Below are 27,376 nucleotides of genomic sequence, written 5' to 3' on the forward strand. Positions count from 1 at the left end.
ACATATTTTGAGATATATACTTTTTCATGGGGGATAAAACATTGTCTTAGGCCCTAATACTGGGAAGCAAAACAAAGCAGAAAGATGATTACTGTACATCAGTAATTTCTAATGATTCAATTACTGAACTTCTGGTAATTGTTTCAGTGCTTTCTCGCTTTCCGGTATTACATCCCTGTATGGATTTTATTAACGAAACACACGTTCCATCGCCAGTGTGTCGTTGCCTTTCGAAACACGCTCGTTAATTTCTTCGCAATATCTCACGGATCCCTTTTATCCTTGTAAACCTGGCTGCTTTACAGGGTAGGCGCGTTGAATTTTCCTTCGTCGTTTCAGTGGGATTTTCACAAAGGCTGTATACACATATATCCCGGGGAATCACTCTCTGTCGAGTTATATGCTTCATTTGCAAGTTGCCTTTTTTTCATTTTTCGACATTTTTTAATATTCATATGTGTAAATTTCTCGCCTCGACTCCTACCTATGGGGCTTGATTATACGCCCATGAATGCTTTCCGATCGTCCGTCGGTAACATCGCAATAATGGGCGTGCATCAACTCAGGTTTAACCGTACAAAATACGAATTGAATATACACATTATACATAATACATAATACATTATGCATTATACGAATTCAATGCGCGTACGGCGAGCATTAATTACAATAATCGTGAAATATTACTCACTAGTTGCTCCGCGTAAAATATATATAAAATTAAAGAGCCATCTAGAATAGAAAAGATCTATTTCTTGCATGTTGACTAAATCACACATAAACTACTCGAAATTTTTATTTCATTGTATTATTAAAAATAATATTTCTAATAATGAGACCGTAGGAAAGCATCGCAATTAATCATAGAACGATAAACGTGTACAAATTTGACGACATCGCGTTTAGATTTGTGACTTCCGGTTGCTTGAAGATGAAGACACGAAATATATGAAGGAATAATTTATAGCACACAGCAGTGGATTATCGAAACCAAAATCTGAACTCTATAATTGAATTGTTATATTTACATGCTTCACGAAGTACGCTCGTTATTGCAACATTATCGACAATCGGCCACGTCAAAGTTAAGATATCCGAGATATAATTTATTTATGTTATTATGTAATACCATAAATGCACATAAAATACTACAATACTTATAATTACTTATTATTATTATTTAATCATTAATCAATTAAAGTTAGTCGTTTACTAATTGCTTGCCTCCCCCCCCCCCATGCAGCTATATTGCAGTATCGTACATTGCAGTGCAATATTGCGGAAACATTGTACAAACGTAAATTTGCTGTGTAACTGAAAAATACGACTTTCTTGCAAATTACAAATATTAGAAAAATTAGAAGTAAATTGTCTTTTTCACGATGGAACGATATAGGTAGAATAATTTCCTTGTTACTAATACATTGTTTTTTTAAATTGTTTCGTATCTTTGAACAAAAAATTAGAATAGTTACATTACTGGACTTTAAATATTTAACAATTATTAACGCTAAAAATTCGGCACTGCTAGCCATTGCGTAAGTAAACTTTCCGTGTAGATACTTAATTTGTCTAAAATGTCTACTTTAATCTCTAGCACACTAATTTTATCTCTAATAAAAATGCTATTGGAGCTCGATGCGAGGAAATGGATAAAATAAGCGAAACAAAGTCTTGGTTAAAAGTAGAAAGTTGCTTTATTAAAAGAATTTTAAATTTGCGTATCACAATATGGTATACTTCGCTTTAGATGGATTATTCGCATGCCACATCGGCCAATTAAATTATATAAGCTCGGAGCTACATCGACTACGCACACTATGTCCCTTAATTGTAATATGTCGAAGTCGGCAACGTGGTGTAGTTTATTTCGTAATTTTCGATGGTGCCTCGAAACATATAACTCTGTCATTTCCTTCTCGCAATGCGTAACGTACGACCAGCGAAACCTGCAAACAAAGTTATGATAAACATTTGCTGCAACAGGTTGAAATCCAGTTACGAAAGAAACAAATTGCGCGTAACTAAAAGAAGGAGTCACGTTGCCATCGTGAAGTTGTCCATAATAATATAACTGTTCGCGTTGTAATATATGTATTTAATTGGCTAATTATTGATAAACGCGCGATTATGAGCCTCTTAAGATATTCGGAAAATTACCCTCGGATAAAATGCCAGCACAGGGAAACTGTTTCTGTACAAGTATTCAACGCCTTGCTTCAAAGGGCAACTGGTTTTGCTGCCATCAGGGTTATACATGTTAGCGCAGGCGTCTGTCCCATCGACACCCACGAAGGGCAAGGGTACGTTAAAAAGGAGCGCGCTCACTTCATTCGTCAAGCTGTGAATGTCTTTTTCAGGCACAAATTTGATCTCTATGACGATAGTCGTTCCTTGTTTCAGTAAACATTCAGGTTCATCGCAATTGGATATGCTGACCTGCGTGGTATCCTCGAACGGAGTCTCTGAAATCATAAATTATAAATCGCAAACAAATTACGAGCGTAATTTATACCCGCTGTATTTTTACACGGCTCGGTTGCGAGTTACCCGCTTACGTAAGTCGCAAATACATTAATCATGGCAGACTATATGAATACTTCATTCACAGAGGGCAATATAATTCGACACTAAAGTAGTACTCCACGTACTCTTTGTCCGCAAGAATACACATACGCGCGCACTAAAAACTGAGCAGAGGATACACGATGACAAAGAAATCTCACAACTTGAATGTTGATCGCCTTGAGAGTGTTTGATCTTCCCGTAGCGCAACTCAAAGTCGTTGCAGTGTTGGAGATTTTCAAGTAAGAAAAAGTAATGGCTGTTTTTTTTTGCTCTGAAGACGAATTGTACGATTATCGCGTCAATAGATGTGATTAACAATTAATTGTTGAGAATTTTTTTAATTCGTCGGACATTTTTATTAGTAACAATTAAATTTTCATTAGAGCACTGAGTCAATAGGATCCGGTCTCATAGACAGAAGAATTGCGGCAGTAGTTGACATTAATAATAAGTTGAAGTTTTTGCTTTGAAAACCGCTGCTTTGAAAACCGCGTGATTCACGAGAATGGAAACGTAAATTTATATACATATACGTTGCGAGAAGTAATGATACGTTTGCTTTTTGTGCTTATGGTTGTAACTACATACCGAAGGTCAAAAACGGCGTTACAATAGATCAGCGAGACATCTCGAATAACAAAGCGAATGTAAATTATATTTACACGTAGACGTAAGTCATGTTAATTTTTCTTATGCACCCTAGAAATGTGATCTTATTGTCGACGTGACTTTTTTTATCATACATTTATTTGCATGGTATACAATCGCAATAGGAGCACATGATATGATTACTCTTTCCCGGGGAAAAAACTCGAAAAATCTCAGCACATATGTTTCGATTATGTAATATCTACGTATATCTCATGAGATTCAATCAAGACTTCGAAATAATTAGTTCGCTCTCAATATGATCTCGAATATACGAGTAAAGTATCAGCCGCTCTCTGAAGATCTGATGACGTTTAGAATTGGACATGTGTAATGAGATTGTTTCAATTTTTCCTTAAATTGTCGAATCAAACAAATATTTCAGCGAGACATTATTTGAAAAAAATATATTCTCCTAACCGTACGTGCAATGCATTGAAACGAACGTGTTATCAGAGCGAAATAAATAGCATCCATATAATGTTACATTTATTGTCCGCGGCGCAATATCTATGGACGTTTGAAAACAGCAGTTATAGTTCTAACGGTATTCGTAAATTAGCACATTCCTTCGTACTGGTTTTCGTCGTCTCATTTCGAGCACATTGACAAAGAGACTTATACAAGTCCAAATATTTATAGTCCTCCACCAGACGCGAAGTTTCTAATTTGACACTGAAATTCTAACGGCGAGGCATGTCGGCCGGTAAATTAATGCTCAAGTATTTCGCGCGTCACTTTCACCGCGTGTCAATTATGTTTCTCATAAGTAATTATATAGGTATTAATAACAATGCGCTACAGCCCGTTGCCTCGTGCGCATCATATATCCAATAATTAGCGGTCATTACGCGCATCATGCAATGATAATTTTATGAGAACTCTAATTACTGTTCTTTTTGCCACGAGCATGAGAAGCACATTTTCGACACAATCACTCGACGCTTAACTTACGTGGTAATGCACAATAATTCTATTGCCTGATTCAAACAAAAATTGCACTTGAACAACAAGTTCATGGGTGACACATTAGTGGGCAGATACTCGTGTACGGTGCTCGAAAAAGTTTGACAAGAGAAAATTAATACGACAATACGTATAGCATTCCAGCATTGGAAAAAGAATTTTAAATATTGAAAATCGTATCGCGACAGCTTCTCATTTAGGGAATATTCTCAAACATCTGGTCAAATTTCGCGAGTATTACAGATTGAAGGAATAGGATGTCAAATTTATTACATGTCAATTGGAAATCTACCGTTGGAAAAAGACTTTAACGTTTACCTGAAGTATTATATAAATATAAGAATTAAATAGCGAAATGATACAAAGCAAATAAACAATTGATTATATTATATAAATGACCAAGTACCGAATAAGAACGTGATGCGCGACTTAACTCGGAATGCAAGTACGTGGTAGAATGTACTTTTATATTTTAGTTTGCCTTGAAAGGGCAAATCCTGTTCTCTTATTTTTCTCTCTTTTATCTTGACGTGCGTTGATTTTGATGAACCATTTTTTATTCAGTTACTAATTCGTGTTCATAAATACAAAACATATAGGATTTTCAATAAAGCTTCTGTTAAGCGGCTGCTTGTTCTTCTTGGAGAGAAAATGCTCATATGCCGGGAGTGTTAATGAGTACCGATAACGACTTCCCGGCATGTATCTTGGTGCTTTTGAGATAGATGGCTTCGAGAAGCTTCCAAGATATAATCAAGATACTGAAGGAATTCGACCAGAACTAGTTTGGCCTCGTTCGCGTTAGTTTAAAAATAGAAGCGATGTTCTCTATCACTGATAGAGTTTTTGTCGTTAAAAGTTTTTTTTTGAGTGACTAGAACCCTACAAAATTATTATGGACTAAGTTTATCGCTGAAGTTTTTCAGAGCGTTTTGCTGCTGGTATCCCTTGACCGTATAGTGTTTGTCCCGGTTTGTTACCATTAGATTCCATTTGGGGCTACGTTCAGAGACTATCGCGGTAGGCCTATCGGCCTTCGAAATACCGTTGAAAGAGGAATTCCAGTGGACATGTTTAAGACAGCAATAAAATATTTTGTGCTGAGAATTCGTCACTGACAATTAGTAAACACCAAAGGATAAGCATTTCGAAAACCTTATTTACCGATTTCTCTTCGATCATTAATTACCTGATATACCTCGAGGAAAACATTTATAAAATTACATAATGAAATCTTGCATAACATATATTTTTTATCAGAATTATGGATATATTAAAAAAAATAGATGTAGAAATACGGATCTCTTATGAAACATTAATAATTGCTTTCGCAATTTATTTTGAAATAATATTTTGGCAAAACAGTAACGATATGGCGTATCATTTTAACAATATATTTGCAAAATTAAATTTTGGGAAGAAATTATTCAATAACTGAAAAAAATATTTTAGTTACATTATTGTATAAAGCATTTACAAATAATGTAGAAATATTATACATTTAGTATATCAAAATTGTTATAAAGTACTTATATTCTAAATTAGATTTGTCTAATTTTTGACAAATATTATTAAGGAATTTTATTCTGACGAAACTGCCGCATTATAGCGAATGATCTTAACACAATTTTTGCGAAATATTTATCAATATTATTGTATTTCAATTTTGTGCAAAATGTCTTAAAAATTTTCCTATTAAAATAATTCCGTTTTATTCTAATCAGAAAAATAAAATTATTTAAGAAATAAGAGTCGGCACCCATGGAAACCCGATACTTATGTATATATCACTTTTCAAAAAATGAGAAAAATGCATTAATAAACTTTGGCCGAATGTTTTAGAAGCGCTCTGTATAATAACATTTTAACGCAGCGCATCGCCGAGAAAGTTTCACAAAGGTATCTCAACGATATCAACAGATCCTCTTGCGTACTAGAGAAGCAGTTTTAATTTTTGAATAAATCTTGAGGTTTTTTTCAATGACATAGAAAAAACGACCACGGCTCTGGTCGCGTTTAAATGTGAATTATTTCTGCAAACTTTTTTTCCGCGAAATACGTCACTCGTGGAAAATTTTTTTAATGACGATCTTGTTGATTATTTAATTGCAATTCTCAGTAAACGTCCATTAACTCGTCTATATACATATTTACGTAATGCTGCTGCGCGAATAAATAAATCAAGTTAAAAAATTAAAGGAAGAAAATAAATTGTTATATTTATCATTATTTATCGTTGCCGGAACAGTCTGCGTTTCGCGAACACGATTTATTAACATCCTGCAACCGTCTTTCAGCAGGCTAATACATTTTTTACGATATTCCTGTGTTGTTCGGTTTATCTATTTTATCAGTTTGCATATTTCACGTACCGGAATTGCAGTGATTAACTACCGTGGCACCGGCGAGTACGACGAGCGCCGCGAAAACGAGAACCGTTTCCCTCAGCATCCCGGTGAAAGTGTTTCTGCTTTTCCGTTCAAGGAACCTCGTCAGAGTGCAGTGGGTCCGATCAGACCCAACTCCGGCTCTCGACTGACGACTGTTGCTCGAACGCGGTCACAGGTGCCTAACGGCGCGTCGTACGTCAAATTCCTGCTTAAGTATACTTCACCGAGGAAGGGGGATAACAAAACAAAGAACGCATGAAACTCATATGTTGATTTCAAAACACTTGCACGTTCTTTAAATCTGTCTGCGGGAAGAATTTGCATTTAAAGTAAATGCAATAGCCAAGTAAAGCGACAATAGCCAAGTAAAGCGATCAGAAAAACGTGGAAGGAAAAGTACAGAAATCATACGGAAATATAGTTAAGATTAAAGTAATACACTGACCAAAAAAAATTTTTTTTAACTACGTGAATAGATTTACTTAAAAAAATTTTTTTATACTGAAGTAAATATTTGTTCTATTTAAAGTAAAATATCAAATTTTCAGTAAATCTATGTATTATATTAGGTAAATTAATTTATATCATTACATTTTCTACATTCAAACAAGGATTTCATGAGATATAGAATACTATTTATTAAATAAAACAATTGTTTTTGTTAAATAAGAAATCCAATTTTCTTCGCTCTGAAAATTACATCTTAGTAAACATTTTATAGAATTAAAATAAAATGTTTTATTAATGCACAATATATATTTAATTTAAAATTATATATATTCTTTGATATTTAATAAATACATAAATTAAAGCAATGCATGTTTTAATTTGTTTATTATTTTTTAAACTTAAGTTAATAAGCTATTAGGTGCCACCCAATGAATAATTTGCTTGAGTGAAGTAATATTTTTTGGATGAAGATATTTTTTTATTAAGTGTACAATTTCACGACAAAGATCTTAATGCGTCACTTTGCAAGGGAACTAAACTGTTAAAAATAGTAGATATGTGTTCGCGAAATTTTATTAGCAAAGACAATGTATTAATGTAAAATTCTCAAAATGTATTAATTTTTACTCAAGTATCAAATGAATATTAATTTTGTTTCAGTTTCTATACTTGGTTGTCTTTTTATATCTTTGTATTACTTATACATATGTTTTCTCATCTATATTTTTAACATATATTGTGTGTGTATGTGTATATTTGTGTAATAGATTTATCATATTTAAATCACTAAACAACGCAAGCGTGCGGTTCGCGCGCGCCATTTGCTCTCTCTAAAAATTCGCATGATTTGACAAGTGCAAATAATACGACTGAAGCATGTCGTATCGCACAAGCGAGACAGCCAATCGGTATCTCGAAAAAGCGACAACAATACTTCGAGACTTTCGACTGTCGACTTAACACACTTTTTTATATGGAAAAACCGACTAAAGTTCTAAAGTAACAACAAGTGAGATTATTGATATACAGGGTGTCCCAGGAGGAAAGATCAATACTCTGGGAGGTGATAGTATCGGTCATCTTAAGCAAAAACGTTCATATGAATATATGTCCCATTCCCCACTGTTTCCGAGATATTTGAATGTACAGTGGCAAAATTACTGACAAGAAAGAAATACTACGTACTACTTCTAATATTTATTGTTCAAGCGCTACAGATCATAATAAATTTTCCAAAATTCCACCGTTAACAACATTTTTCAACTCTGTGAACATGGCGTGTTGCTCGTCCGAGTACATCGTGACGTTCCTTTACATTTTGAACATTTCTTCAATGTTATCGGCACGACAGTCAACGCACGTATAAGGGTAAATTCCGAGGGGGAAACCGCTGACCAAAATCTTGTACACCAATGCCCACTAATGCCCACTGGGCATTACTTTATCTTATTATCTTCTTTTACTTATTTATCTTCTTTTATCTTATTGTATCTTATTTTATCTTTATAATGCCTCAGCAAGACGTAATGCCCCAAAAATGCCCTAGTAATGCCCGGTAATGCCGCAAATCTGTACACCACAATGCCCTCAGCGGTTTCCCCCTCGGTAAATTCCCGCAGACGTTTATGAGGTTAGATGAAGGGTGAAGTGTACAGAAGAAAAGTGAATACACGAGACATTCAAGTCGCTCTATCTCGGAAACAGTAGGGAATGGGATGTATATTCATATGAACATTTTTGCTTAAAATCACCGATACCATCACCTCCCAGAATATTGACCTTTCCACCTGGGACACCCAGTGTATGTGCATCATGTTTATCTGCTTGTGTGTATAAGAATAACAGGTCTGCTCAAGTTTGATGACTCAATGTTAGAGAACGCGTTACGTGATCACGTCAATCTGTAATACTTAAAAATCATTTTGTAACACAGATAAATTGGCTTGTGAAAGAAACCGCGTCTAACAAAGTTTGACATCTCATTAGCGCGTTTGATATGTAAATAAATTACGCGAGCATTTAATAATTTAATTATATCATTTATCAAAACTTACAATCAATTATTAATTTCATATAAACGAGTTAAACAGCAATAGTTGGGTAGTATTTTGCAATATTATCAGCTGAAATGTCAACTTTGATAAATTTGCTGTTTGACGTGCAATGTAGCGAATTATTTTTCTTGATTTTTATTTGCATCGCTGATGCGTTGTTTTTTTTTCAAGCGTATCTTAACTTGCGTCATTTAATAAAAAATGACATCAAGACTTTTTTCATCTAGATAATTTTCTCAGGTCAAGCGACATTTATCTTTATAATATCTTTGGCATAATTTTAACGTAGTTAAAATGAAATTGCACCCTAAAAAAAAAGACGTGGCTATATTTGCTAAGAAAAACCTCTTATTATTTTTATTTACGATGCTTTTTGAGGAACCGAAGTTTCGCTCATCGTCGGTATTAACATTTACATATTATGATTAATATTCTGGGATTAATCGTCGGTCATCGCGACTGACTAACGTGTGAGATAAATAACTCGACGATCACAGGTACGCGTGAAAGTTCCGCGCTTTAGTCGTAACTCGCTGCGGCCGCTCTTCATAATGTTTGATTCCTCCTTTTTTCCAACTTCGTTTCGTTTACCTCTGCACAACGAAACGGAAATGAAACGGGCCACCATGGTCACAAGAACAAAGCGCCGGAAATTAAGAATCTCTGTCCACCATCTCGTCCCGTTCCTTCTCCGGCTCTCTCTCTCTCTCTCTCTCTCTCTCTCTCTCTCTCTCTCTCTCTCTCTCTCTCTCTCTTTTCTCTCCCGCTTGCCCTCTCTTTCCCCGAGACTGGACGAGTCTCCTTATTTTCAATGGCAAACGGGGATCTCGATTAACTCGCGTAAACCGTATATACTCTTGAAATTATTGCCACGTCGGCAATCATATCGAACGATGTATCTCGTCGAAACTCCGGACCGGCCGAAGCGCTAGAACCTGACGTAAAATCACGCGAGCGATCTCGCGTACCCTTCATCTACATTTAATAATCGGACGGTAACGACCGCCGCTTCTCTTTCTCTCTCCTACTGTGTCTCTTGTTTTCCCCCGCGAGTGCGATTCCGGCGATATAATGAAAACGAATCGTAATCATAATCGAGATTTCCAGACGCGGTCAAGAATCCGTCTGGTCGATCTATGCTCGTGACATTACCATGTCAAAGTATACATTGACTTTATAATATCTCTATTCTTGGGAAATTGCGCTGCGCGAGAAACAATAACATCGAATATGCAAATCCGCATGCCCCCGGATGCGGTTTGGTGACTAATGAAAAGCTTTCAAAACAGTAAAACGGTCCTCTTCGCAACAGACAGTCTAATAAAACACACGGGGAGAAATTGTCTCTTAAAATTTACCCTGAAAATCATGTAGTCGTGGGACAACGTGGCATTTTGGAGAACTGTATGAGAGTTTTTTTGAAATATTACTATACATTTCACTAGTAAAATGTGTGGTAAAATTTCAAAAATCTTTCATAAAATTCTTCGAAAGGCCGCGCTGCCCCACGATTACGTGATTTTCAGGATAAATTTTAAGAGACAATTCTCTCCGCGCACCGCCGTGATCCGCAATATTATTTTGTATAATACGTACATATGTTTCGCGAGATGGGAGGTAACATTGGCGCTGATGCGCTGCCGCGAATTATCTTGTCAAGCCGACAGAATGATCAGAGTGAGTCAGGGCAGTTATGAAACTTTTCTGGAATTGTTCCTGCGTGACGATAAACGCTTTTGTCTCTTCTACAGTTGATCAAGAGTTATTAAATGCGCGGTACACTTTGTGCTAATTTTCCAACCGTGATTTGCCTAATTATTTCGAAAGTAAAATGGACCCGAAGGATGAACGGTTTAAAAAGAGAGAATTTTCAAAGGGCAAATTTTCTAGGGCGCTTCTATAGGACGTTAATTGTAAAAGGACAATTGTAGCGATCCGCCGAGTGCATGGAAATAATGATGATAGCCCCGTTGCGATTATAAAAGCTCGGTTTAAAATCTATCCCGGCGAAATGAACGCGGAAGAAATATTTTCCGCTGTTAATACGGATGTTATCAACGAAGGACACGCGCTAACGGAAGAAATTATGTATTCTGTATTCGAGATGTATAGCGAGTGCATTGGTTAAGGTAGAAGCTTGAAAGGAATACTAACTACTATAGCGGCAGTAACCTTGAATAAAGATTTCCTGACGACATTCTCTCTCTCTCCGAATTGTTTTCAAAATATACTTGAAGATATCATTATTACTAATAACATAATTACTTAATTCTCATCGCTAAAATTAATCAATTGGAAATAATGTTAAACTGAATTCTCAATGCAAAACTCATCTTGGCGATTTTTATCCGAAAATGCCAAAATTATATTGTTTATCTCGACAAAGGAAAATATATAAGCGTGTAATCTTGTTTGTTTATTTCAATATCAAATTATTTGACTGTTGACTGTTTTAGAAAACCGTAAACTTCGTAAATACATTTTCGAGAATATCGATTGATCTCTTTCGCAATGTAGTGTCTCGATTTTACGCAATTTTTTGTTTTTCTGCTTAAACGCTTATTCTGGATTAAAAATAAGCGCTTTAAAAATCCCGGAAATTGCATAAAATCGACATACAACCTTGCGAAAGAGATCAGTCGATATACGATAATGACTGTGAATATTACATCGCTGACTTGATTATTCAAGTATAATTAGTATTGAATTATACATGAGTCAAGATTGATTTATTACATTACAAAATTTTCCGATTCAAATTAATTGAAAAGTTGAAAGAACGACGTGAATTCATTTAAATTGTTTTTTCATACATTATAAAAGCTAAGCTAAAATTTGTATCGCAGTATTCAACCGATCAATATCTACAAAATGTGCACTTGGAATCTTACAGTTTGATCAAGAAATACGTAAATGTTCAATTCCAAAACTTTGAATGAATAAAATACTTACAAAAACTTAAATCGACTTAAGTCGTTCTTCCACCGAACTCCTCAATTACAATCTTGTCAGTGCCCAATTTCGAGAATGACTAACGTATACACAATGTGAAACGTGATTATGAAAATGCAGATTGTTGGAAAACGTAGCCTAAAGAGATACAATAACTTTGTTATGAAATCATTAACTTGCTGCACAATTATTTTGATTTCGAGGAATAATTATGGCTAAGTGGTAGCATAAATTGAAAGTTTTGTAAATCGTATTAACTTACGCAAGATAAATTTATGTTAATAAATGATGCAGTTAAAAGTAAAGTTTTCCGCGTTGTGTCTCTCTTAATGGTATTTTAATAACCTTCTGTTTTTTTAAATATAACTTAATTTGAAAAAAACGTCATTATTTGTCTAAACATGCACCATTTATAACTGTTTTTCTATTTTTATTAAAACATTTCGTTGCAATATTATTTCATATGGAATTGTACATACATGATCTGTACGCGCATTGCATAAGCAGAATTATTGTGCTGCCTACATTACCAAGAATAGAATCCTATGTTATCTGTTACGGGTATGTTATTTTTCGTTTCAACAATAAAAGAATAACATATTTACAACCTTCAGAAATTCATTTAATTCGTACTAAATAGAAAAGCATAAACATTTTTATATTTGAATCGTGTACGAAACATTATGGAATATATACAGAGATGCGATGATCGATGGGTCGTAATAATAAAATAAATAATTAATACTCGCAATTACAAGTTTTAAGTATTTACAGTCCAGTGGAGAATAGGCTGTTATTATACTGATTCGGTCGCTAGAGTGTATCTTACATGTCGTCGGCACGATACATTGCGAATTATTTCCTTGTGAAACATGTAAATTATCTTTTGAAATTACGTTATAATATATTAAAAGTAGGAATTTGGTAGTTTTATAACAATTCTAGTCTAATCACACATGAATCGTATATAGACGGTTTTGTAACTTCAGAAATTACTTTGTACTGCTACATTTTTTATAAATAGGATGCGATAAAACAAAGATTTCATTCCGCGTAGAGAGCATTAATTCAAAATGATTTGTCGTCGTTGCAATTTAAAAGAATCACGAAAGAAGAATCAATGTTACATCCATGTTACACCATCCGCGTGTAATATACTTTAATTTTAATAATTTTTATAATCCCGCTGTTGTCCCCTGTCGGCGAAAATCTGAGTTTGCTGTTACGAGTCCATTCTTCGTGGATATTGCCGTAATTGCGCTTCCAATTCCGCTAAAAGTGGTGATGTTGTGCCCGATTTTACTCAAGTAATTTAACGTGGCTTGGCAAAAGTTTTTCTCGTTCTCGACAATCATCGGCAGCAGCTGCAATTTTTTTAATAGCTACTTTAAACCTAGGTTATTAATAAGTATAATAATTAGACAGTGTCTTCCAAGTAACAGTTTCAATTTAGTACGAATGAAGCCATTATCTTAATAATTTTCTTGCGTGCGTAATGAAGAGTTGAGGAATATAACTATAAGAATATAATTCCTCTTATTTCCTCCCCCCCCCCCCCAAAGAAAATATATCAAAGCATAAACAGTTTCTGAGATATAATTGATTGTATAAGGAAAGATTTTAGCAAACTAAGAAATTAATCAACTTCTCAGTTTATCCGAATTCCATGAAATAATAATTTTACGAATATTTTAACCACTTCTCTCTAAAATTATTACCTGGTAATATAATTTTTGTAAAATGTTTTCTTCTATTTTAAATACTTTAAATATAAGTAAAATGCAGAGACGCTGCTCTGACTTTCGGTGAATATTATTCACGAGAAGTTTCAGCAGCAATTTCTTAGACCGTCATTACGGAATTAAAAGTCGATTCGATTGTAATGGCACAATGCGAACTTGGTGCCCGATTAGAATTACTTTCTTGAGTTGAAACGTTTATATGCTTGAACTCACTTGATGATGAAGTCTACGCGCATCAACCGCTTCCTTTATGTCGTAATCAAACCAGAGATTCAAGAGCATCCCAATCGCCACGGCGCTCGTGATCTTGGAACCACCGGCTGCACCAATCACTAATCTCACATTGTCCTTGTGATCGACCTAAGAGAGATCGCATGATTGAGTCAAGTGAACTTATTGTTAAATTAGCCGTCCCGTCGCCGCGGTCTCACTCTTCCCTTCGAAATTATCTCGAGAAAGCGTTTAAAGTTCTGCTCTCCACGCAGGTCCGGCCCATCGAATTGCGCGAGAAACATTGACGAGATTTCACGTGGCTGCTGCGCGGAGAATCGCGTGATCGTCGCGAATTGCAATTATATCATTAAGCCGAACGGTTCCCGGAAGCCCCAATGGTTAATCTGACGATAGTTAATTGCAAACTCATTATATTTTATTAAGCGCGTTTCGCAACGTTTCACGAGACACCGGGCTGTTTTGTTACACGTTATTCCCCGAGTTTCGAGCTTCCGGCGAATTTATATAGACGGTCACGTTTGCGGTGAAATGGCTTACCACTATAGCCGGACACATCGAACTCAGCGGCCGTTTGCCAGGCCGAATGAAGTTCGCCGGTGACGGCGGCAGCCCGAAGCCGTTGGTGATGTTGGGCGAGCTGAAGTCGTCCATCTCGTCGTTAAATATTATATCGGTGGACACGGAGCGTATCATCGCGCCGAGCCTGTTAAATAAAGATGCTTACAAGGAGTACGGGGAGTCCTGGCGCATTATACACCGCAGGATCCCGCCGCGGACCGCGCTCCTCGCTGAATCGTTCCATTTTTAAGGACAGATATATAAACCGCGCTTTCAAAAAGCAGCATATCAAACGTATTTCGGAAGTGAAGCGATTCAATTGATTCTCCCCTTCGCGCTTTTTCACGGGCCGATACACGCGGAGGGTATTATAGGAAAAGTTACGATAAAGTTTCTGTTAGAAACGCGTACCGATATTGCGAAAACTCGAGAGAGAGACTCTGATATTTTTATTTGAAAATATTATGCACATTCGATACTTTGCAAATCGATCGTTGTAATATTTGTGATGTATGTATATGAAACAATTGAGTTCCCACGAAAGCGAGGAAATCTCGCAACCTGAACGCAATTGGTTTTAAAACAAATAGTTTCGCAATTTAGGCATTCGATCTGTGGAGTGCTTTACAAATCGATCATCGTCATTATTCGAATATTTGGAATGTTCAATACGAAACAATTGAGTTCCACAAAAACGAAGAAATCTCGCAACCTGATCGCAGTTGATTTTACAGCAGACATTGTTACGCAATTTCGGCGCTCGATTTGGAGTGTTTCACAAATCGTTGTAATTATTTGATTATTTGAAATGTTCAATATGAAACAATTGAGTTCCATGAAAGTGAAGAGATGTTGCAAGCTGAGCGTAATTGATTTTAAGACCAACAATCTCGCAATTCAAGCATCTGGAGTGCTTTACAAATCGATCATTCCAATTATTTGAACATTTCGAATCTTCAATATGAAATAATTGAGTTCCACGAAAGCGGAGAAATCTCGCAACCCGATCGCAGTTGACTTTACAACAAATGGTTTCACAATTTAAGCGTTTGATTTGGAGTACTTTACAAATCGACCGTTGTAATTTGTTTGAATATTTGGAATGTCTAATATGAAACAATTTCATGAGTTCCATGAAAGTGAAAAGATGCCGCGAACTGAGCGTAATTGATTTTAAGACCAATTGGTCTTGCAATCTGAGCATTCGATTGGAGTATCTTGATTAGTATCACGTCACCTGCGACTTCACTTACACCTGATTGATGGTCGATGTGACGGAAACGGCGGAGCCATCAGGAGCGAGGACGGAAACGTGCGCGGTCCCCGCATCCACGATTGTTGCGGTGACGGCGCCGTAATCCGCCGGATCTTGACTCGTGCGATCGTCCTTAATCCTCCCTTTTATCATTTCCGCGTAATCGTTGGACGTTAAATTGGCGAGCAGCGCGTCTACAAAGAAATAATTTCATCGCGTTAAACGCTTCTTGATTGCAGGGAAAGACTCGAAGAATGCAATCGAGAAAATCGCGCTGGAATGAAAATACCGGGAATGAAAATACTAGAATAACAAGTTTCGCGTGACGATACATGAAATTACAAGGAAGCATTTGACGCAAGGATTCTCGGAAAAAACTATGCCGTGTATCGCGATGTTAAGTAAAATTAATACGTGCTTAAAATAACGCAAACGCACAAAAAACTCTGTGTCTATCTTTTTTTATTAATTTATTCTTTTGACGCGTCGATGTCAACACGCGAAAAATTATCTTTAGTTACGGCAAGTATCTTTAACGCATTAATAATCGGGATGCTTAAACTTTTCAATGAGCGCGTAAAGGACCGTCTACATTGGAAGTAAGAAGTAAGAAATCCTATACCTCGCGGCGTGAAAGCTAAAATACAGGCGTCATTTTTAAAAATATCTTTAGCGCTGTCCAAACCGCGCTCTAATCCGCCGAGACTGAGCGTGAGAGCAGAGGTAGAGGTAAGAAATAAAAATGATTCATTTCCTTACTCCTACTCTTACTTCTCACGCCAGACTCACTGTGTATTGTAGACGATCCTTAACAGTTTCTATTAATATTACATGCATTTATCATCCCAACGATCTTGTGAGAAGTGGCTACTAAACAGATTGTTTTCACTCGTGTCCAGGAACTTTTCGCGTTGTCATCCGACTGCATTTTTTTAGAATTTTAATTAATTTAATTAAAATTTGAAGGAATAAAGGACTAAGAGCAGCGACTATTCCTTCAAATTTGTGTTCATCACATTTGAGCCATACGAATTTTATTAATTTGTTAATTTAATTAATTTATATATAATATATTTAGACACTAACACCCTGTCTTGGCTCTTACTCCTTCATTACTTCGTATTTGTGTTTTCACATTAGAGCCTTGTGAATCAATTGTTCACGCATAATATTATAATACATTCACCAAGTTCTACGCTTACCTAATGGGTATTTCTGAAGTTACTTGATGCAAAAATATATTAATATATAAGTGGAATCTGATTCGCGATTAAAGAATGACACTAACTTGACAATTGGAGAGAAAAAGTAGTATTTTTGAAATTTTAATAGGAAAAGGTTACGAGTACAATACGAACACTTTGAATCGTCAGTCTTTGAAGTAAGAAGCCGTAATTTCTTTTTTACTTCTTCCCATGTCGCGCTGTGCAACAACGAAAGGGACCGAAAAAGATCGAAATATCAGCCGCGAGTTTATAAGAAAGCTTGGCGGAAAATAGCTTGGGAAATTCCACAAACGGGGATAAAACTGCGCGGGCCACCCTGTATTTTTCACGATGCATTATCGAGGACTCGCAGTTACACATTGCGCATCCACGGTCCCTCACCTATGCCTTCGACAAAATCAGGATCCCCCAGCTCCGTTCTCCTTGCGTAAGCCCACTTGAAGGTCTCCACTACCCGTTGCCACATAACGTTCTCATTGCTGACCGGCAGCAAACGACGAAGGACGTTCATTATAAACGTCAGAATCGCGCCCGAACCAGGCGGCGGGGCGCTGTAAAGCGTCAGGTTTCCCATTTTCAATGAGACCGGCTTTCTCCATATGGCCCTGCAATGTAAATCTTGCGTCAACGATACGCTGCCGTGACTTATCTAACAGTCTTCACCAAGTTTTGCCCGGTACTGTTCATTTCATCTTATCGTCAAGTTCCGAATCCTAAATAACTTGTGCGAGAACGGAGAAAGCAATCGAAGAGACGCAGCAGCTTAATATTTACTTTAAAATAAATGTTATTGTTGACATCCGTTTACTCAAATAAAGAATGGACGATATCTAATCTGCTCTTATATTTTTATCGGTCTTAAACCGGCTGCGGATAATAAAAATTAATTGCCATTTTAATCTGACGTTCAATTTAACGTTTCGTTGTGACACCAATTGTACAACGGCGGCAAAAACATATTATTTCCGGTCACGAGATTCTGAATCTTTAATGTGATTAAAAAAATTTTTCCATTAATGTTATCGTTGCAAATCGTCTTTATCTATAACAGCATCGTCTTTCTGCTACACACTGACATCCTGCTTTATGCTTTCTCGTAAAATTTTAACTGCGTAGAAGACATAATTGCTCCTATCTGATTTAAATGGCAAGCTTTACGAGCACCCGGAATATTCCAAATTCCAGAGATAGGAAAAAAAGTGCGCACCTATACTCTTGAAAATCTCGCTTCGTGATTATTCCCTTAAACCTCGCTATCTCGTCGACTAATTTGTCCGCGATAATACCATTATAAAATACGTCGACACCCTCGTCCGCTATCAGCCTCAGTGTCTTGGCGAGTTTCGGCCTCTTTATTCGGTCACCCGCCTGCAAATGTTATTTCTCCATTTATTTCACGGCCGCTGCGGAATGTCGCATGGCGAGAGTCTTAAAAAAAAAATGGCAAGAGGAGGCGAAAAGCGAGCGCGGTTACTCACGATCCACGTTCTATTGGTGTCAGGATTTATGAGTATTTCAGCCATACTGCTCTCGTTCTTTATCATAGGCTCCTTCTCGGCCAGATACGAGGCGAGATAATCATTGACGCGCGATCCAGTTTCGCACAATTTAATGGCGGGCTCAAATAACTCCGGCCACGGTAATCTCCCGTATTTTTTATGCGCTTCCGAATAGCCCATAAGCTCGCCGGGTACCGCAACTGCCAGGCCACCTGTTCGACAACACATAGATCTCGCTTGTTTACCTCGGGCACGGGAGACCGTTGTTGTTGCGCGGGCAAAAATAGCGCAACATTTTTATTAATGAATTAATTGTTACGTTACATCCGGCGGTAACTATATGACGCGCTTGGAAGCGATTCCGACGCAAGCGTGTCCGCCAGTAAGCTGCGAAAGGACCTACCGTACATGGATAAACGAGCGTTGCCATCGTACATTTTCTCCGTCGCGGCCAACGGGGCGGTCTCCCTCGCGTCCAGAAAATCCGCGGTTTTGCTTTTCGCGTCCCATATCGTCATGAAAAATCCGCCGCCCAGTCCCATGCTGAAAATCGAATGTGGAAAGGTTTTCTTCGCTGTGCACTTCGCTCGCGAATTCATTATCGAGAAGCGTTGTCCCCGCAGCGAGAGGAAAAGGAAGTTGAAAGGGGAAGTACCTGTGCAGGGACGCGACACTTTCGCAAAGAAGCGCCGCTATCGCCGCATCCACCGCCGAGCCGTTCCTGAATAAGATATCGGCGCCGATTTTGGAGCATTCCTGGCCGTTTGTCGTCACGGCGCCCTGTTTGTGAATGTTTCAATAATCGCGTGAGAAACCTCCGGAATATACTATTATAATACATCATACCGCATCTCGCGCTGCGCGTCTTCCTTTTATACAAAACAAAGCGAATGTTTGCGAGGAAATAGCAAATGAAATAAAGCAGCTATCGAAACAACAATTCCAGCGAAAATATATTTTCCGAGGCAAACACGCGCATAGCATTACTTTTATTATTTACTGTTATTTAATATCAAATTAAATCCTGTATTTAATTAATTCTCTGTTATTGATAGCGCGAGGGGTAATTTGGAAATAATCACACATCTCTTTTTCCGGAACGCCATATTTTAATTAAACGAATAGTTCGGAGAGCATGGCTTTTTGCTTCTTCTATAAGTCTAACATCGGTGTCTCTATTACGTTATCATTAAAGCTGGCTTTGTTGTTTCTTTTTATATTTTGTGATTTGGGAATTACCTTTGTGTATCGACCCAGTTTGGAAGAACTGACGAACTTTGGACCGCATTTTACGTCGCCTGAATTGAGCGTGAAGACTACGATTAATACCACAAAGACAGCCACAAGTATGACGGTCGCGACGCCAGCCACAAGCAGCTTTTTCCGCACTCTGCGCAGAATATGTAAAAAAGAAATCAGATTTTTACGATTTGCCCTCTCGATATAAGAATTGACCTGGTCGGGCTGTGCTTGTTTCGTGAACGTTAAATATAGTTGCGAGACCGTAATGTTGAATCTCATTAGACAATCTCTGTCTCTCAACATAAACTTAATCCGCGTAACGTTCTGTCGGCGTGACTTTTATTCGAAAAATGCATTTGATATGCGAGGAAATTTCTATTTTCCGCCGCATCCATTTTATGATATGCGCAAATTAAAATCCGGTTATGCAATAAAAAAAATTGATCGAAAAGTTTGAATAAATCGAGTTCTTGCGACATGCGTGCGTGCATTTTTTTTTTTTCAATAAGAAACCGATGATTACGATGCACGGCCAATTGTTACGTGATTGATGAATGAAGCCGCACAATAGTGAATACGAAAATAAAAGTCAATGACGCTTGGAACTTCTGCCGGTCACAATCTCGCAGTCGGTCTCACGCTCCGATGGTTTACCATGACCGCATTCGCACCTGTTGTAAAGGTCTATCAGCTGCGAGACACAATTATAACAGCACGATTATATTGTAAAGCGTGAAATAATTTTGTCATGTAAAATATGATTGCTTTACAACGTGCAACAATCCTACGTAACAATTTATCAAACAAATATATTGAGAAGGTTTGCGTGTACAATTACGCGGAGAGAATTTGTTCTAAAAATTTATCCTGAAAATCATGTAATCGTGGGACAACATGATATTTTGACGAACTTTATGAGAGCTTTTTGAAATTTTACCATACATTTTACTAGTATGTAAAAAGTAAAAAGTATGGTAAAATTTCAAAAAACTCTCATAAAGTTGTTCAAAATGTCACGTTGTCCCGCGATTACATGATTTTCAGGCTAAATTTTGAGAGAAAATTCTCTCCGTGTAGTTCGAATGATGCGCACTCGTATAAATTAGGATATCGCGCTACAAAGCTAGTGATTACAGTTAGATGAAAGATAACAACCGTTCGGTAAGTTAATAAAATTCTTTTACAAGCATCCCGCAATCATTGGTTACGATTGTGACTGTGATAAGATTGGCAGTTAAAGAGTTTATATAATTAAACGTAGATATGTATCGCTCGAGACATATCAACGCGCTCGTGCATTGTTACCTTTATTGTCGCCGCTGATTCGAGAACGTGGTCAGTTATCATCGTACAATCACGGATTTGCACACGCAGAAGACATTTACTATGCAATTCACTGAGATTGCGTAACGCGTGTATATCATTCAATACATTCATGCACCGCGCGGACTTAGCGTTGAGCCATTTACAAACTGCTGTACCTTCATCCTTGTCAAGTTCAAGATACAACTTGAGATACGGCACTAAAATTATGAAAATCGCGTTTATTGCGAAGGAAAGATCCATTTTCGCAACTGATTAATTAGCCAGGCTTAATTAAAGACGTTTACAGATCAGTAAATATTTAGTTATCGCACACTTTATCAGTCCGTCATGGCCTTTAAGAACGTACAATAGAGATATAACTTGAATGGATCAATATACTCGTAGTAGTACTACAACACCTGTAGATAAAGCGACAAAATAATTCTTTTTTTTTTACTTTATCAGTCAGAACCAGACCTAAATTAAACAAATAGCTTGAAATCAGATAAACATCTTTGGCCGATGTCAGCGAATGATACGAGCCTGCTGAGATGGTCGCAATTTTTTTAATTACGATTTACAGAATTATATGTTTCGGGATAACGTCAAGACAAAAGGAAGCAGATTTATCGTGACGCGCCAAGTGGTTGTTACGCTTGAGAAATATATACCACGTCTTTTCACAACTCAAACATTCTTATAATTACGTCTTTGCAACTTTAAATTAAATAATACTTTCTTAACGAACAGATGCGTTTAATTAATTACACGTGTAAGACTAAATTGTATAACATAGTGTAATTTGTGCAAGTATATATATTTTGTTTTCTTGCACAAATTACACAAGAAAGTATTATTTATTCAATATATTCTTATTAACGGCAAGATATATTTGTTTGCAAATTCTGTTAAAAATTTACATCTTATATATACTTCATCTTATATATTTCATCTTATATATACTTTAAAAAAGATGTGAATAAATAATTAATTTTTATAGCATTTATATAACTAGTTGTAAATTTTTAACAGAATTTGTAACAGTAAATTTTTAACAGAATAAATTACTTCTAAAAATATTTATCAAAGCATCCACAAATGAAATTTATCATTTTCACATGAAGTTAAATTTTTATAAAAAAATATTCTCTAAAAAGATAAAAAATATTTAATAATTTCCAAACAAGCACATGTGTATACATTTGTAGCTAGAAAGGAATTACGAAAATGTTGCAAAAAAAATGGTTAACAGTTTTCTTTCAATAATAAATCGATGAAAAGACAGGATTTTTTTTTTCAAAAAACGCTGCGAAACTCGTATTCATTCTTGGTACAAAGATGCGGCACTATCTACGTAAAAATACATACATAATTGTGGACGCGTCTTTATCTCTGACTAGTCACCAGTTAACTGCTTTTGCAATTATAATGGAATATCATGTACTTAACAGCAATCGTTGCACAGTAAGCGTAACATTCTGATACGTAATATTATTGGGTGAGTTCAAAATTAAGGTGAATATCCACGCGTTTAGCGAAAATGCTTTCAATACTTCTATACCCGCTTACTTTGGTGTAAAAACTCGATAAATCCATTTGTACACACACGGATAATTACGATTCTATATGCGATTGCAGCATACAGCGTAGTAGTTGCACGTGATTACGCGGCCGCTAATCGCTCGAAAATCAAGCAATCTCATCCCTTCTTGATGCATAATCTCTCTGGATATCTTTGAATATAGCAAATGGTCGATTCATCTTTTTTTTCACCTCTTTTTACAAGCTGGGTAATATGGCGAACCTTATTTGTAATCTAAATTGTAAATTGCTTAGGAAAGTAAAATTGTTGACTTCTCAAAATGAAATTGTTTTCTAACTTAATTACACTTCTTCGACATTTAATAACAACTTCTCAGTACAAGCTAGTATCGTAACAAATATAGTAAGCTCAGTACAAACAAACTAGAATTGAATTGTTCTTTTCTACGATCGATATCCAAAATAATTGTAAATATGCATACGATATAAACACAATAAACTGTACAGAGCTTCAAACTATATGTTTTGTAAAATCTTCTTTAAATAATTTTCAAGAAAATACATGTTTAGTCCTTCAAACTTAACAAGTTTTAATAAACGCCAAAATGTTTCTAAAGTACAAGTGCAATTAGCATTAAGTACATTGTCGTCTTAGTTCTCCAACAAATATTTGGCCTTGAAAACGTTTTATTTACAGAAGAAATAATGTCATGGCCAATAATAATGACAAGCTTATTTAGGTGCTAAATAATAAAAACATGTGTATTTCTACTTGTATAATATACAATAATAAGAACATGTGCATTTCTTCTTGTATAATATACTTCTTGTATAGTATACAAGAATAAATGCACATATAAATATCACACATAAATATAGTATACAAGAATAAATGCACATATTAATATCACCTAAACATTATTATTGACCTCGACATTATTTATTTTGTTTCTATATTCAACGAGCATTTCCCTTATCTCAACATTTTATTAATTTTATTTTTATAATGCATTAATGTACACGTGAAATATAATGACTCGGCAAATTGATATGGAACGAAAATACTCGAATGGATTTTACGTTAAAAAATTACACACTCGACGAGCACACTTTCGCAGATCACAAGTTTACACTGCGATTTACGATTGCTTTAAGCAATGTAAATCACAAATTTCGCAAATCTCGAAAATAAAAACGTGTTTCACATCAGTTTAAATTGTCGCGTAACAAAGACGGTCTTTCGCGTAACAAAGACGGTCTTTCGCGCAACTGCGCTTTCACTCATGCGACGCACGTTTGAATTTACATTGATTTGCAACACGTCGATTTAGAGAGGCCGTTATGCACAGTAGAGAAAATAATCATGCAAAAGTCGTGTGATGTCAGCGCAGGCATTTTTATTGCCGCACGCACACCTTCGCGAAGCGATAAAAAATGAAAGTATACCGACCCGATCATGGTGCACTGGCGAAACGGAACGCAACGAGCATGACAGAGCGTCCAGCCTTGACTAAACGTTTCTCTAAGCCGATCGTTTCTCTTATAAGAGTAACGGATACCCTTTCTATCTATTCATCCCCACTCGCTCGTGCGAATTTCCGGAAGCCGAAACGAACGCGCGTCCGACTTCTTCGTATGTCTTTCTGTTTCAAGCGCCCATTTTTCATTCTTATCTTAAAATTTTCGAAACTCTATCGCGGCTAACAGTATTATTCGCATCTGACAATTTTATCGAAAGTTAATGTGGACAACTCGAACACGGAGCATTCTTGAAGTTTGCGATGCTTTTTCAGAAGATATACACGCCAAACGCAGCTGTTTTATTTTCATACTATTTTCAGATTGATAAAATAAATTACATAAATGATGTTCGCGCATAAATAATGAGCAATATATACAATAGATATAATATCATGTACACTGACAAAAAATTTTTTTAACCAAGTAAATAGATTTACTGAAAATTAATTTTTTTGTACTGACGTAAATATTTATTCTATTTAAAGAAAAATATCAAATTTCAAGTAAATCTATGTATTATATTAAGTAAATTAATTTAAATCATGACATTTTCTACATTCAAATAAAGATTTCATGAGATATAGAATACTATTTATTAAATGAAAGAATTGTTTTTGTTAAATAGGAAATCCAATTTTCTTTGCTGTAAAAATCACATCTTAGTAAACATTTTATAGAATAAAAATAAAATTTTGTAAATTAAAAATTATCTATTCTTTGATATTTAATAAATACTTAAATTAAAGCAATGCATGCTTTAATTTTATTATTTTTTAAATTTAAGTTAACAATCTATTAGGAGTCACCTAACGAAGAATTTTCTTGAGTAAAGTAATATTTTTTGGATTAAGATATTTTTTTATCAGTGTACACATTCGTACACATAGGTGTATAAAATGTTAGGTGTCTTTTCGATCACTTGACGTCGAATATTAATTTATTTTACTGTACTGAAAGTTATAATACAATATACATCATAATGTACAAATAAATGTTCCGACAATACGTTGCGTATAATCTCTGTTTAGTATTCAGTATGCGGCGGATTACGAATCCAAATTTTCCGTGGTTTAACAATAATAGTGATACATTTTATATGAGAATATTTGCGCCTGCTCAGAATTTGTATTTCCCCGCAATGGATTTTTCCCCGGAAGGGAGAATATTTAGAGATTACGTCACAGTGAAAATTAGGCCCAGGGAAGTACAGAAACGCTCGCCAATTGTCCCGAGTATTTTAATAGCAATCTCTCTGCAAACAAGTTTTTTCTGTGTTTTTGCATTGCGTAATCGCAATTTCTACGACTGCGAACATCGTACAACGTTATAATGTATTATTGTTATTCCAGAAGTAATACACATCATGCAAAAGTGATAAATGATACGTCTAATAAATTACATCTACGCAGTCCACGGTGGATGCGAGGTGGAATTGCCGAATTAAAAAGAAGGCAATGTCGCGGCATTATTGCAGTAAAGGGCAGAAGAATAAATGTAATGCGAATTAAAACAATGACGCGTGTATTGAAATACTGTGCTACCGTTGAGGCCGACGTTTTCGCCGTGCACTCAAAGTTAAACGTAGCCATATCTTCACATATGTGCATATTATGTGTAGCGTGTTCATACATATGTAAAAAAAACACACGTGTTTCATACGTAACGCGCGTTTCATAAATAAATGATTGCATCTCTCTGATTATTGGCGTTGACGTTAAGCAATTTTTCTACATTGGTTAATCATGTACTGGCGTCAAATAATTCTTTGCGTGATTTATACACCTTGAGCAAATAATGGTGTCCAGGTTGGAGGGAAGGGTAGGGAACGGGGATACTTAAAAATCGCGTATCGATAATTCTGTGTACAGCCGACAACCCGAATCGGCGCGCAGTTCTAGCAGAAGGATAAATAGAACTTGCCAGTCCTAGCGTCGTCCAGCAATTTTTCCACATTAATAAAAGGAAGACCTCGTGAAAGAGAATAAATATTTATCGCCCGATCCTCGAAATTCAATCTGAATTTGAAATGTCTAAAATATAACGTTAAATGTAAATCTGATTTTGTTTAAAATTATTTTAAGTACACTCTTGAAATCTCGTCTACTAAAATTATTTTATCGGCTGGATGGAACCTCTCTCTTAAGCTGCCTAAGATCAAGTTTGAAACTTAATTAATTACAAGATCGAACTGTAATAAATATTTCTCTTACGCCAAGCTTGGTCAATCTTAAGATAAATTAAAATCTGACCTCTCGTGTTAAAAATATATCTTAAATATATTCTCAAGACCTACTAAAATTCTTCGGCTAAATGCAGAGTTGAGAAGTAACTCGTTACTTGTAACGAAGTTGCAGTTACTTTTTTTTGTAACTCTAACTTAACTTCGTTACTTTCTCTCCATCTGTAACTGTAACTTAACTCGTTTACATTTTTTCGACAACTACCCAGAGAACATGCATGTCTAAAAGACATCTTTAAGACTTGGGTGATCTTTTGTCTAAAAGACGTCTAATAGGCGTCTTAAAGATGTCGTTTAGTCATGCGTGTTCTCTGTGTAGTAACTAATTTAATAGTTACATTAATAGTTACTTTATATATTTTTTAAACCTCCACCGATCGTATTAGGCCTTGCATTTGCGCATAAACGTCTTTATCGACACTTTACGATTCAAATGCAGATTTGATTTTTTTTATTTTTATTGCCAGAAAGTAACTGCAAAGTAACGATTCATTGCTTTTTGAGTAACTGTAACTGTAACGCGTTACTTTTCAGAATTGGTAACATGTAACTATAACTAGTTATATTTTTAGCGAAAAAAACTGTAACTGTGTAACCAGATACTTTTATAAAATAACTTTCCCAACCCTGGCTAAATGGAAACTTGAGCTTTCTAAACTCAAATTTAATTATCTTAAGCTCGAGCTATAATAAATCTTCTTTTACTCTGATCTTGGGTGATCTTCAAATTACATTCAGCTAATAAAATGATTGTGCACTCTCAAGTTTGTACGATCTTAAATATAAATTTAATTTTATATTGAAAATTATTCAAGTACGCTCGCAAAATCTCGTCGACTGAAATAATTTCATCGGCTGGATGTAATCTTAAACTGCCTAAGATCAATTTTGAAACTATCTTCAGAGAGAAACCTGAGAGCGGCCACGCCGGCGTTACTTGATACCGTTTCAACTATTATGGGAAAAACACTCAAGTTAACACTCG

The 27,376-nt window shown here is 35.9% G+C and overlaps 2 protein-coding genes across 2 annotated transcripts; both read right to left on the reverse strand.

The window, feature by feature from the left end:
* Positions 1–1,674: 1,674 nt before the first annotated feature.
* LOC105561841 (protein NPC2 homolog) lies at positions 1,675–6,755 on the reverse strand. Its single transcript, XM_012012191.1, has 3 exons — positions 6,555–6,755; positions 2,161–2,465; positions 1,675–1,949 (listed from the first exon to the last, which is right to left on the reverse strand). The coding sequence occupies exons 1-3, from the start codon at positions 6,631–6,633 to the stop codon at positions 1,866–1,868; spliced, it is 468 nt and encodes a 155-aa protein (XP_011867581.1). The 5' UTR covers positions 6,634–6,755; the 3' UTR covers positions 1,675–1,865.
* Positions 6,756–12,628: 5,873 nt separating this feature from the next.
* On the reverse strand, positions 12,629–24,163 carry LOC105561842 (gamma-glutamyltranspeptidase 1-like). The gene is made up of 11 exons (XM_012012192.1): positions 24,082–24,163; positions 19,782–19,932; positions 19,198–19,322; positions 18,946–19,085; positions 18,522–18,754; positions 18,251–18,411; positions 17,425–17,648; positions 15,816–16,011; positions 14,542–14,707; positions 13,984–14,130; positions 12,629–13,392 (listed from the first exon to the last, which is right to left on the reverse strand). Exons 1-11 carry the CDS (start codon positions 24,087–24,089, stop codon positions 13,204–13,206), a joined length of 1,740 nt encoding a protein of 579 aa, XP_011867582.1. The 5' UTR covers positions 24,090–24,163; the 3' UTR covers positions 12,629–13,203.
* Between the last annotated feature and the right edge of the window lie 3,213 nt (positions 24,164–27,376).

Source organism: Vollenhovia emeryi, unplaced genomic scaffold, assembly GCF_000949405.1.
Source record: "Vollenhovia emeryi isolate VEMERY1.0 unplaced genomic scaffold, V.emery_V1.0 DF939199.1, whole genome shotgun sequence".
NCBI classification, from domain to species: Eukaryota; Metazoa; Arthropoda; class Insecta; order Hymenoptera; family Formicidae; genus Vollenhovia; species Vollenhovia emeryi.

Excerpts from the sequence above, each read along its gene's own strand:
- LOC105561841 (XM_012012191.1), bottom strand. The coding sequence starts at position 6,633 with ATGCTGAGGGAAACGGTTCTCGTTTTCGCGGCGCTCGTCGTACTCGCC. Across the intron at positions 2,466-6,554 it reads AGTTAATCACTGCAATTCCG|AGACTCCGTTCGAGGATACC; the intron begins GTACGTGAAATA and ends TTATGATTTCAG. Across the intron at positions 1,950-2,160 it reads TGCTGGCATTTTATCCGAGG|GTTTCGCTGGTCGTACGTTA; the intron begins GTAATTTTCCGA and ends CTTTGTTTGCAG.
- LOC105561842 (XM_012012192.1), bottom strand. Across the intron at positions 14,708-15,815 it reads ACATCGACCATCAATCAGGT|GCTCGGCGCGATGATACGCT; the intron begins GTAAGTGAAGTC and ends TTTATTTAACAG. Across the intron at positions 14,131-14,541 it reads CGATGTGTCCGGCTATAGTG|GTCGATCACAAGGACAATGT; the intron begins GTAAGCCATTTC and ends GATCTCTCTTAG.